Genomic DNA, 12,297 nt, shown 5'->3' on the forward strand with positions numbered 1-12,297 from the left:
TTCAACCATTGCTCTTTGACCTGCAGATCTTCATTAAATCAAACCTCACGCTCACATCTCCAGGACTTTTCCTAAAGTGCACCAAACCTCTAGAATGGTCTTCTCCATACCCAATTACCAAAATCTAATCTAATACCCAATTACCAAATCTTCAAACATTTCTTCAGGCAAGACTATCCCACAAACGGCTTGTAACTTCAACTCTCATTTCACTATCCAACCATCCTGTGTAATCCCATGTATGTAATCCCTCAGCACTTGTTACCGACACACCCTGGATTTTGTGATTGTAGTCGGCATTATTTATTTGATCCCTTTAACCCGTTAAGGACACAGGGTTTTTCGCTCATTTCTTGCTCTCCACCTTCAAAAATCCATAACTTTTTTTTCATTTTTATGTGTACAGACCTGTGTGAGGGCTTATTTTGTGCGTAACAAATTTTACATTCCCGTAATGTTATTTATTTTAACATGCCGTGTACTGCGAAGCTGAAAAAAGTCACGTTCTTGTGGGCTCAGTTTTTACGACTGTGACTGTGCACCGTCTTTTAAATGCCGCCAGCAACTTTGCCAGTGGCAATGAAAGGGTTAATAGCCGCGATCTGTGCAAACACCGGCTGCGGTTATTAGCGGTGGGGGTTTGCTGCAATATGCAACAACCCCCCCACCCTTGTATGAAGAAGGCTGAGCCCATGAGCCCTCTGCATACATTCCCTATACCTCTGCGCCGTAGAGCTACGGCGCAGAGCGTTAAGGGGTTAAAAGAATGTCTGGACCATTGCACAGTTGCCTCCAGTGTCACCCCCTTCATCCTCATAAAATGTAAGCTCTTATGAGCAGGACCCTCACTCGTATAGTTGCATCTGACAGTATTGCTCTGCAATGTCTTATATCATTTTATATAATTTTTTTTTTTCAGACCATTTTTAGTAACCACCAAACCATTTTCAATTTTCATGACAAAAAGTTCATATGTCACATAATACGGATAAGAAAGAAGCATCAATCGCAGATATGTAACAAAATACAAACACACTGCAACTTCTAGTTCTGCCAGTAACCCTTCCGTTCCTGGTGCTTTTTTTATCATGCATTGCGCCTTGGGCTGTCTCCAGCTCCTCCAGACTCTATCTTGGTGCCTCAGAGGCTTTTAATAGGCAAGTCTCTCTAATATATATAATATATTGTACCATGTCTTCCCATGTAACCGTTATAGTAGTAGAATATAGGCTTTTATAAATGTGCGAAAGCCCTCAGTGCATGCACCATAGTAGCCAGCAGATGCCCCGCAGCCTCACCCCCTCAAAGTATCTCTGCTTCATAAAGTAGCTCTTTTAAGCGACATATCTTAAAGGGAACCTGTCATCACATTTTTAACAAATACAGGTAGTTACTAGGGCTCTATAGGAACCTGCCACTGACACCCTTCTTTTAGCTAAAAAGTTGCCCTCAGATCCCCGTAAAATCAGAGTTATAATCTTGCCTGGTATCCATGCGCCTTTGGAGTGAGTTGAGGGGCGTGGTCTTATATCATGTGACATCACAGTTCCTTAAGCTACTTAACATTAGGAAACTGTACATATCTGACCACATAAAACAATCACTTCTACTGAAGGCTGCTGTGATTTCCTGAGATATATGCTTGGTGTACAGTTTTCTAGTGCTAAAAATCTAATTGAGGGGGGGGAGGGGGAGGCGGTCTTGCTTGCCCTAGCACATCCCTCATTACAAAGAAACCACCAGACAGCAGTATGTGCCATATATACAACAGATTTTAATTATACTGAAAATAAATTACAGGAAACAGCTTTCAATTTTGAACAGGACAAAAATTCACAACAAAATGCTTGATATTCTTCTCGGCCCACTGGGTGGAGACAGCAGTGTTCAAGGCAGGAAATTATCACAAATATATATCAAAACTTCAGATTGGTTGATGCATTCACACACTTACAAGAGCCACGAATGGTCCCTGTGCAGGGACTCCACTTAGCCTACCACAGAACCAGGATTTGGCATGGACTACAAAAAACTTGATACAAAATTGGTATTTATATTATTTATATATCATATACATGCCCTATCTGATCTCGTATAGAAAATAACTAATGCTGTACAGATGATCTCAACTTTCTAAAGCTGTAGCTTATGCTAATGGATGGACTGATGCCCCCCCCCCTGCTATCCCCAATAAAATTAAACAGCATATTTACACAAAGGCCAAAAGAAAAGAAAATCCACCATGCCCTTCTTCTTCCTCGCCTATATGCACCTGTGTGATGGCAGGTTTGTGGATTAAAAAAAAAAAAAACAATAAGAAAAAGGCATTGTTTTTACTTAAATAAAATCTTTCCGTACAACGAGTCATTTCTATGGACACAATGAACTAAAGGGGACATGTACAAGATGGGCAGTGAATCAACCAATAGATTTATTTAGAACGTAATTGTCTATCATAGACGACATCTCTTAATATAACGGAATATAAATATTAAAACTGTAAATGGACACTACATTCACTTCTCTTAAAATATCATTTTGATTCTATGGAACATGTTACTTCCAGACCGATAAGGAGGAGATAAGAGAGGTATTCCAGAAATAACATGTGATCTCTTATCCAGAGAACTGGCATATTGGTGAGGGTCTTACTGGGGTAACCCCCGATCATGAAAGGGGGGGTGTTTGTTCTTGTTTGGTTTTGTGCAGCAATGTGGCGTTTGCCTCTCATCAAACCAAGGGACTTGGGGTCCGTCTCTGACCAGGGTCAAACCACACATTACTAACCAGTTCTACCTCATCTGATTAATAACTTGATAAATCAGGAATACCCCTGTAATCTAATCCCGCTGCCAGTGATGCTCAATCATGCAAGCCAAAACCCCAACAGAGCCCCTCAAATCAAAGGCAAAAGACTTTTTGGGATTTAGATTCAATGATTGCTCACCTCTGTGCTAGTGTATTACCATCACGTGCCATAGAGGCAGAGTAGCGTACACGGGTTCGCCCATCTACTCGGGCAGATCGGCGGCTGTAGTATGACGTGCCAGTTTCTACATCTTCAGTGGTAAATTGTAAACTTTGGTTTATTTTTGTATTCATTTTTACACAGTTCTCATTGTACAAAAACAAGCATAGGTTAGGGGAGGATGCAGCCGGGAGATGGATTGTCAGTCTGTCTTTAGCCGGGATGCTTGAGTCACTTGCTCCGTAATACCTGCCTTGATGGAGTTTGTCACAGTTTGTCTTATGTTATCCTCCATGAGGTTATCACTCATTGGCTTCAACACCTGGTATGCAAAAAAGAAAGATGCAAAACGAAAAAAAAAAAGAAAAGATGAAATGAATGGTAAAAAATGATGTTCTAAAATAAATACAACCAACACAAATAAAATTGAAACCAAAAGGCATGAAAAAGAATTGTGCTCCTATATATGACGCTTCTCCTGTGGATTGGGTATCTTGAAGTGAAAAGCCGTAGTATTTGTATATATGAAGGGATTCCCATATGGTAGAGGTAGGTCGCCGCTGGCTCTCCAGCTGGTGGGTGCATGCTGGAAATCTATGTACTTCAGTAGCTGGAGGGCCAATGGTTTCCTAAACTTGACCAGACAATGGGATCACAAGCGCTAACAGTATCAGCGATCTGCTCCAGCCATAGAAACCAAATACTTGAGAGAAGGAAAGGAAAGAGGACGCTTTAGTTTTTCTTCTTGTTATTGTTCGATGACCTTCTGTGTCTCTGTGTGGACGGTAAAGCCCGGCGCGGCAGCCGACGTTTACACACTTCATAGAGTTTGGAAAAGACCTGGAACATGATGAGGTGGTTAGTTAGGTAACAGGAGGTCATTAGAAGATGGGAATAAAGCTTGAGCCACAATTCGGTCATGAAATGCGCAGGGTACTCTGTGGTGTCATTGGGATGTGTTATGTAGAAGACCGGAAGTATTATAGTTGTAATATAAAATGTATTTGGGATATGTGTACAGCACTGCTAATGGTTCTGGAAGAGACCTTGATCGTTTACAAAAATATTAAGGATCAGGGCTCAAGGTTCTACAGAGATGATGTATGATCCAGTGACATCTACACAAGAACCATGGAGGACGGGCTGTAATCCATCAGCACTTTATACGCAAGTCCTTCACTAAGCCCCTTATAGTAGTGCTACAAGGACAGATGCCAGGACACCAAGAAGGGGCCACAGCCCTGGGCAAGGAGACCACCTGGCTGTAGAAGACACCACCATGCACTGGGAAATGGTGCTAAATTAGTGCTGCAGATCCTCACTTTCAGGACCATTCAAGTGCATTAGACCAATTCTAGATGTTTTGAAATTGAGACAAGAAGTGTAAGGGATTGGCCACTTATAAGTATAAGTGAGGGCTGGATATTATGTAATATACATCTATTAAACATTCTGCTCCGCTTTCTTGATATGTAAAGTGAAGCCTCCTGTTTCTTTAACCTCATCAACCAGACATTCCTGTCCATAAAATGGTCACAGACGGAGGGTCTTGTGATTTCAATCTGTCCATGAGCAATAGCCCTGTCAGGACCATGATCTCATATTTATGAATACCATCATAAAGTCCTGGTTAGAGCTTATAGGAATCTCTGGCTGATGGGTAAAAGACAGGAGGCTTCACTTTACATATCAAGAAGAGCAGAAGTATTAATAGATGTATACTGGTAATTTATAAAATGTATCCAGCCCCTTTAAGGCTCTCTTGAAATGTATCCACCACTACGTACACTAGAACATTGTATTCTGCCACTAGTCATACACCATTGTAGCTTCAGGAATATTTTGGTGAAGCAGCTATGACAGTGTGGCAGATCCCGCTATGGATTTCATTGATGAATTGTGGCTCATACAAGGAGGTATACAAGACAGCGCCTCACCTTCCTGGGACTCCTCTGTGCAGCGCAGGGAGATAAGAGAGAGATGTAAGTCACAGACAAGAGTTTTAGTAAAGAAGAAAGAGAAATGGGTTAGTAGACATGTTAGAGGTCAGCGTGTACGGAGCAGAGGGCTGAATGTGTGTGTAGAGGTGGGGGCACCAGTTTTGGTCCCCCAAACATGCTGGAGCTGCATATACAGTTAAGGGTTTGCATTGTTCCCCCACAAAACCATCTTAATGATACGGAGAGGTCTGGACCAGTCTGACATGGACACACTTTAAGGAGATTTAGCAGAAGTCTCAGAGCAAAACTGTTCTAGTTGCCCATGGAAACCTATTAGAGCTCAGCTTTCATTTTCCCACAGCTGTTTATAAAATGAAAGCTGAGCTCTGATTGGTTCTATGGGCAACTAGAACAGTTTTACCTCAGTAGCTTCTGATAAATAGGTAGGTAGCTAAAGTGTTTAATGCGATTATACATAAAGGGGAGATTTATCTTTTTACAAAATCTGTTCACCATTTTGCCCTCCCTGTAGAATATACACAGCTAGTATATAGGGATAAAAATAAAACAGTGGGGTCCCTATAATGTCTTCTGTGACGGTCATCATTGGAGATACATGCACATATATGGAGGTCAGACTCAGTTCGTCTTCTCAGTCTCTCCTTTCATACTGGCGTTTAATACACGTTTACCATTACCCATTGCAGAAAATTGGTTAATATGAGAGGGGAGGATGGTTTGGCTCAAATCCTTATTCCTCAGCTGAGAAGTTGTGGCAGAAAGACTGGTTTAATAAGGGGCTGTGTCACCCCTTACAAAAATGGTGGGGGTACGAAGCAGGATAGTGAAGTGACCGCCATGGCCCCGTGCCACCCCTGGCTACGTCTACTGCACGTGCAGTCCTGGAGGAGCGGATGCTGTAGATAAGAGCTGAAGTTGTTCCTTTATTTTTTTTTCTCGTTCCATTTGGATGAGTTTGTGTAAAAGAAGAAAACGGCAAACCTGCTGGTGCGATTACGACCCAAGGGCAAATGGGATAGTTTCATAGTTTATACGGTTGAAAAAGTCACGGATGTAGCCGAGAGAATCAGACAACCCAAGAAGGGCAGAGCCTGGCTGAAACCAGATAGTACATGAGAAATACAAAATTGCCTAAACTTTATTCATAAAAACAGGTGAAAAATAGGATTTAAAAAAAAAAAAAACAAAAAAAAAAACAAAAAAAAACAGCATCACTAGAAAAAAATTGAAGTTGCATTGAAATCTTTGCTAAATGACTGAACTAAAACTGGAATTTTTTTCCTTAAAAGGAAAACACCAGCCTTTACCCCATTAAACTAATAGAGGGAATTCTAGAAGGAACATTTTATATCCTTCCTGGTGGGGCTAAGTGAAATTTCATCCATTTACCTATAAAACCCTCCTTCAAAGTCATGTGAAAATGAGCAGAGAATAGTCATATTTTGCCTAAAATGAGTCATTTAGAGGCAGCAGGGGTAGCGTCACTTCAGATGCCCCTATCATTGGTTCTTTAATACCTATAAACATTTGTTCTCATGTTACAAAATAAGAAACTCATCTTACAGATCACATAAGGTTTATGATTCTGTGAGCTACGGAACGGTCGGTTAAAGAAATAAGAAGGAACTAGATTATGTCAGTCTCACATTTCCAACTACGTCTTTAACTGGCTCTTACGCCTGTTTTGTCGCTCACGGAACCACACTCCTCTTGAAGCCTCTAAACTTGACTCATCTTAGGCATAATAGGACTCTTCTCTGCTCATTTTCTTATGACTTTGGAAGATTTTTATAAGTAAACGGGCGAGATTTCACATAAAAGTTTCATGATGAAAAATCCGGTGGCCCTGTCCCTCTAAGCATCTATAAACTTATTCATGCAAGTACACAAAGGGGATTGCAAAAATCGCATTGTGGAGAAAAATATGTAACATACAGAATTACTCATGGAGGCGAAAAAGTATCATGTCCTGCAGTCTACCTCGTATGAGAATGTTCTTACACTGACACATTACTTTCTTATCACTTGATCTTGGGTTTCTTTCAAGATTGTGATATGTAATGGTACTTTGAACCATAGCCTGACATCAAGAAAAGCCACAGTGACCAGCAGAGGGCAGAAAACATCCAAAATAGCTGGGAAAAAAACCTGTACACAAACATCATAGTGCAGCGTTATCATCATGTGTACAAGTCTATTCCCAAAATCATTTAGGCGGATTTCCTACTGCATGAAGCTTGTGACCCGCCTAAGGTACTGGAAAGGGAACTAAGGGAGTAACTACACAACGTAACATGACTGGAGGTACCAACCTGTTCCCAAATTGTTTCAGCAATTTGATCTATTAAGGTTCCCAAATCCCGAAATTCTCCAGAGTACTTGACATAAGCCCAGGTGCAGAAGGACAGTAGTGCTAATCCCATGATCAGGTTACATATGTTTGCTATAGAGTTCAGGCCAATGAAACCAGTCAGTCCTGAGATAATGTACATTGCAAACATGACAGCAAACAGGGTGGCAGGGGTGCGAGCAGCATAGAAGATGTTTTTGCCATCATTGTGTTTCATGAAGTTTGCATAGGATTCTTCTATCTCTGACTCCAGCTGTTCCTGGTAGCGACGACAGAACTCCTCTCCTCCCATCTTCTTCACTGAGCGGAACTGCTTGATACAAGTTTCCTTCAGATCCAAGTGCTTTCTCTCCAGATCCGCTGGGGCGATGTATGGCTTGTCTCCTCCACAGACCTGATGAAGATGATAGCATTTCATTAAAACACTATGCAGCCAGTCACTTAGCCAAACTGCTTTCTTACAGAGAGGAAGCTGCTTATAGTAGAAAAGAGGCGCCGCAGCAGCTTTACACACAAGCTCTACAGAGTCGTCTACTACATAGTCTTACCTGCTCCATGAATTTGCTGTATGTGTCTTTAGCTCCAGCAACAGCTGCAAGGTTATTGGCTTCTGCTGTCGCCTATGAAGGGAGGGAAAGAATGTCAATTGAAAAAATATCTTACTTTTTGACGAGAGAAAAGCAGTTTTGAGATTCCTACCTGCAGCATAGACTTGGGGTGGGGGAGCTCCTCTCCTTGGTAGATTTTGATGTAAGCCTGGAAACATATGAAAGGGTCATCAAAAAAATCTGAGAAGTAAGAACCATATTGGTAAAGACTTGCATTGTACTTAGCCTCTTCTGTGTTCAGTATCACATATTATGTCAAAACGGGCCTTCACAACAAGTCATCTTACCACAGTACATAAATGAGGGTTTAAAAAAAAAAAAAAAAAATCAGGATGTGCGCACACACACGTAATGTCAGCGCTAACATATTTGTGTGCAGCAACGATACACTAAATGTAACTACATAATACAAATTATGAAAAAAAATACAGCAATCATATGCAGACACAGAAAAGATTCCCTCCTGTATTGCAACGTATAATAGAAGCAAAGAACATTTCCCTGGAGTCCTGTCTCCTGCCCTGATCAGACAACATCTTAGCTATTGGATTGTTTCATCCCTGTGCTGACATTTATCAATCCCATGATGCCTCAGCACTGCATCACATAGGAAGCTAGAGTGAGTATCATTTGCCTGCTGGATGGACAGGGTGATTATCTATATAGACTCCATCTCTAATAATTGGTGTAGTTTCACATTGGCGTGTGCTCAACTTCCGTTGCATTTTGTCTCTGTTGTGTCTCAGTTTTGTTTCCATTTGGTCTCTGCATCCGCATAAAAACAAAAAAAAAAACAAACAAAAAAAAAAAAAACACACCTGGACCTGGCATCAGTTTTTTTTACGGACCCATAGACATCTATTGCCTTCCATGATCCGGAAAACAAAAACAGGACAGGTTTCACATTTTTTTTTCCCATGGATAATAGATCCATAAAAACAATGGCTTTGCGAGGCGTCCATGGAAATCACTAAATAACGGATGTATGAAACACCACCAATTGAAAGAGCCCAAAGACTATTTTTAAACCCAAAGGAGAAACTGGAGTCAGCATCACAGAGCAGCTAAGGAGGACTTGAGCTCCCTTGTTCTGCTGATGGTCCTAGTGATCACACATTTATCCTGTACAAAGAATAGAATGGCCTAAATAAGCAGCTTGAACCTTGTGATAAGATATTAGAACAACAACTCTTTTTGAGAAACTTACTTTAAAATATTCAAGGAGATCTCGACAGGTCACCTTGGAACCACCAATTTCCTTCTCTACCAAGTTCTCAGAAGCGAGCAGCAAAGGGACCAGGTTATGAAGTTCCTTCTTGAACTCGTCATCAATGTCTAGTGTGGAGAAAGATGAAGTCAGGAAATAAAATTATAGAACCAATAATCCTAAAAACTACATGACAAAGACGCCATTTCCCACAGAAACTCACCAACTAATCTACCATCAAAAGAAGGATTGGTTGCCACTTTAAGACCAGGATGAGGTAAAAGAAAACAGCCAATATTTGCAAAACAAGAGTGTATATGCTTCCTGACATTCTGGAGCTCCTCGTGTTGGTTCTGTTTTACCTGGAGGACAAGAAGAGAAAATTTAGTACACAACATGCTGTGTAGACGTGTTCTGTATGTATAATAACGGAGGCTAGAAAAGGGATAGATTAGAAATCTACAGTAGCATAACCTTCATTATGAAGAAAGCAAAAAAAGTAAAACATACCAAAAATACAACACAAGAAAACAAATTAAAATTAGAGGATTTATAAAAGGGAAGCCAAGATGTTGATAAGGATATGGTTTGCTTTTATACAAATCATTGGTCAGACCACACTTGGAATATTGTGTACAATTTTGGGAACCGGTGGATAAAAAGGACAATACTGTATTAAACTGGAGCAGGTGCAAAAGATTAGAGTACAAGAACAGGTTATCAAACTTGGGGGTTATAATGATGGGAAATGCCTGAATGGACAGCACAGAGACCTTAATCTTGCTGCAGCAAGGCCTATAAGCCACACAATAGGGCACCTTCCCTTTGTAACAAAGCCAAGGATTCCCCATCATCCCAGTAGCATCCCACACAACATCTTGCAGCAGAGTTCCACAGTCTGACTGCCCTTAAAGTAATGTACAAATTGAGGAGGGAGTCTTAATTCCTTTCTTGAAAGCGGAGATATCACAGTTATCGGAAACCAAATTTTTTGGGATGGCATGTTGATTTAGAGATTTATTAAGACTATTTATAGTTGGAGCCCCAAACAGGCATCAGCCTTAAAGGGGTGTTCCCATTGCAGCAAATTAAAGGGAACCTGTCACTAGGGACCCAATTTTCACTGAAGACAGGTTGCAAAAGCCAATAACACCTGCATTGCAAATATGCCTCTATGCGTTCTCTAAGCATTTGCATTACAATATGAAATTGTGTGCTATAATTTACCTTGCACCCTGAAAGAACCCTCTGTGTAGTCCCAGGGGTTGGCTTTGGGTTGGATGCATTTCAAAAAACTACACATGACTTGACTGTGCTGGAGATTGCTCAGCTCTTGGCCCCCACCTTTGTGCACCTGTACACCTCCTCCCTCCCCCACTGATGTCAGGCTTTGAGCTCTGTGAAGGAGGAGGGAGGAGCTGTACATGAGCACAAAGGTGGGGGGGGGGCAAGAGCTGAGCAGTGTGCAACAAAGACAAGTCACGTGTTTTTTTTAAATGGATCCAAACCAAAGTCCAACCCCTGGGACTACACTGAGGATTCTGTCAGGGTGGAAGGCAAGTTATAACACAGCTTTGATTATTCTCCTGGATATAAAGAGCTGCACACCTGTGTGACCATGGTCAGATTTCTATGCACAGGAAGTAAACATAGAAGCTTTCTACAGAATCACAGCAAGCAGAGATCTAGAAAAGTGAATAGTTGAAATATAAAGTATATTGGAAAAAATTGTATTACATTTTATTATAAAAACAATGACATTCATTTGTTGAAATAAGAACATCCTTTTAAGCTTTTTTTGCTTCGCTCCAGGACAGCATTTAGATTTATAGATTGGTCCGTCCATCCAATCTAATCAACTACGATGAAAAACAGCACAGAAGACTGAAATGGGATGTTCCCATGACTTCTATACTTATACACGCAATAAGAAACTCCAGCTCTTTTTACCTGTAACCGTTTTTCCAAAAACAGTTTTCCGCCCTCTAAGCCATATGGATGTTCATACGGATAGCTCCAGTCTCGAATTAAAAACATTAGGGTCTGTAATAGAAATACATTAGATAAGGTTGGAAAGCACAAGGGACAAAAATATTTAAGCAGCACTGGGGGGGCCGCTGGTTGCCTCCTTAAAGGAAATCTACCAGCCAGCAGTATCATAGGACACTTGCATTCTGCTGGTTGTCTCGGGTCTTTAAGCAAAATGAGGCCGTAAAAATTAAATAAGAAAAAAAAAAAACAACCCCGACTTAAAATTCTGAGAATGAGCCTGGGGGGCATCACCAGAGTTCCTCCAGGCTCCATCGTGTATTAATTATTCACTCCTCTTTGCAGACATTACAGCCCATATCCTCACCCGGCTCTCCCGCACATATGTGGTGGTCTCTGCAGTGCACCACCACCCGCTCCTCATTGTGGCTGCGCACTGCAGAGATGGCGGCACATGCACTGGATTTGCAGAGGCCCAGGTTACATCACCGTCTCTCTGGTTAGGACGGGCAGAAAGCTTGAAAAGAGGAGTGACTAATAAAGATGACAGAGCCCTGGGGAGCTCTGGTAAAGCCCTTTTAACTCCTTTGAACATCTAAAAGTCTGTTTTGCCAAGACAGACCAAGGATTTCGTTTATTACATTTGGGGAAACTATAGCACTGCTCCTGGGTCGCATCCCATTCTGTTTATTCTTACAAGGGGAACAGAAAGATGGGACCATGACATAAATGTATTTTAACATGGACATCAAAGTCAACATGCTGATTTACATACAAATACCGGCTAAAGGACATAAAATAAGTAGCGCACCTGAAAGGGCTTCTTGTAGATTTCTTCCATTGCGAGACGACCATATTCAGTAAAGAGCTGGAAGATAATTTGCAGAGAGAGAGTTGAGAGAATGTTCTGCACAATGTTTCCCTTGGGGATCGGTTGTGTTTCAGGCCACACGCCTCTCATTTAATATTTATTGAGCACGGATGTGGAAAGTGTGAGATCAATGTTTTGGATATCAATCCCTTTTAACACCCCATTTATGTTGAATATATGTAGGGCTGTAAAGTGGCTGGGAAAGGGGAGAAAAAAAAATGTTTAAAGTACATGAGAAAAATTAGATGAAAATTGGGGTAATTAAGATTATCATTAATAAAGGAATTTCTTACTTTACAGCTCCAAATGTATATGGGTAAATGTTACCTAATAAGAGTATAGG

At 41.0% G+C, this 12,297-nt stretch overlaps 1 protein-coding gene across 4 annotated transcripts in view; it reads right to left on the reverse strand.

Moving 5' to 3' along the window:
* Positions 1 to 1,754: 1,754 nt before the first annotated feature.
* Positions 1,755 to 12,297, reverse strand: part of ATL2 (atlastin GTPase 2) — a 47,020-nt gene continuing 36,477 nt past the window's right edge. The window contains exons 7-15 of one of the 4 annotated variants that reach the window (XM_072140707.1): positions 11,895 to 11,951; positions 11,045 to 11,137; positions 9,318 to 9,456; positions 9,095 to 9,222; positions 7,979 to 8,035; positions 7,828 to 7,899; positions 7,242 to 7,673; positions 4,906 to 4,920; positions 3,302 to 3,808 (exon numbers count right to left, since the gene is read on the reverse strand). In XM_072140707.1, coding sequence (XP_071996808.1) covers positions 3,701 to 3,808; positions 4,906 to 4,920; positions 7,242 to 7,673; positions 7,828 to 7,899; positions 7,979 to 8,035; positions 9,095 to 9,222; positions 9,318 to 9,456; positions 11,045 to 11,137; positions 11,895 to 11,951 — 1,101 coding nt within the window. In that variant the 3' untranslated portion in view covers positions 3,302 to 3,700. The other 3 variants (XM_072140709.1, XM_072140710.1, XM_072140708.1) reach the window with 3 other exon arrangements.

The sequence above is a fragment of the Engystomops pustulosus genome, chromosome 3 (genome assembly GCF_040894005.1).
Source record: "Engystomops pustulosus chromosome 3, aEngPut4.maternal, whole genome shotgun sequence".
NCBI classification, from domain to species: Eukaryota; Metazoa; Chordata; class Amphibia; order Anura; family Leptodactylidae; genus Engystomops; species Engystomops pustulosus.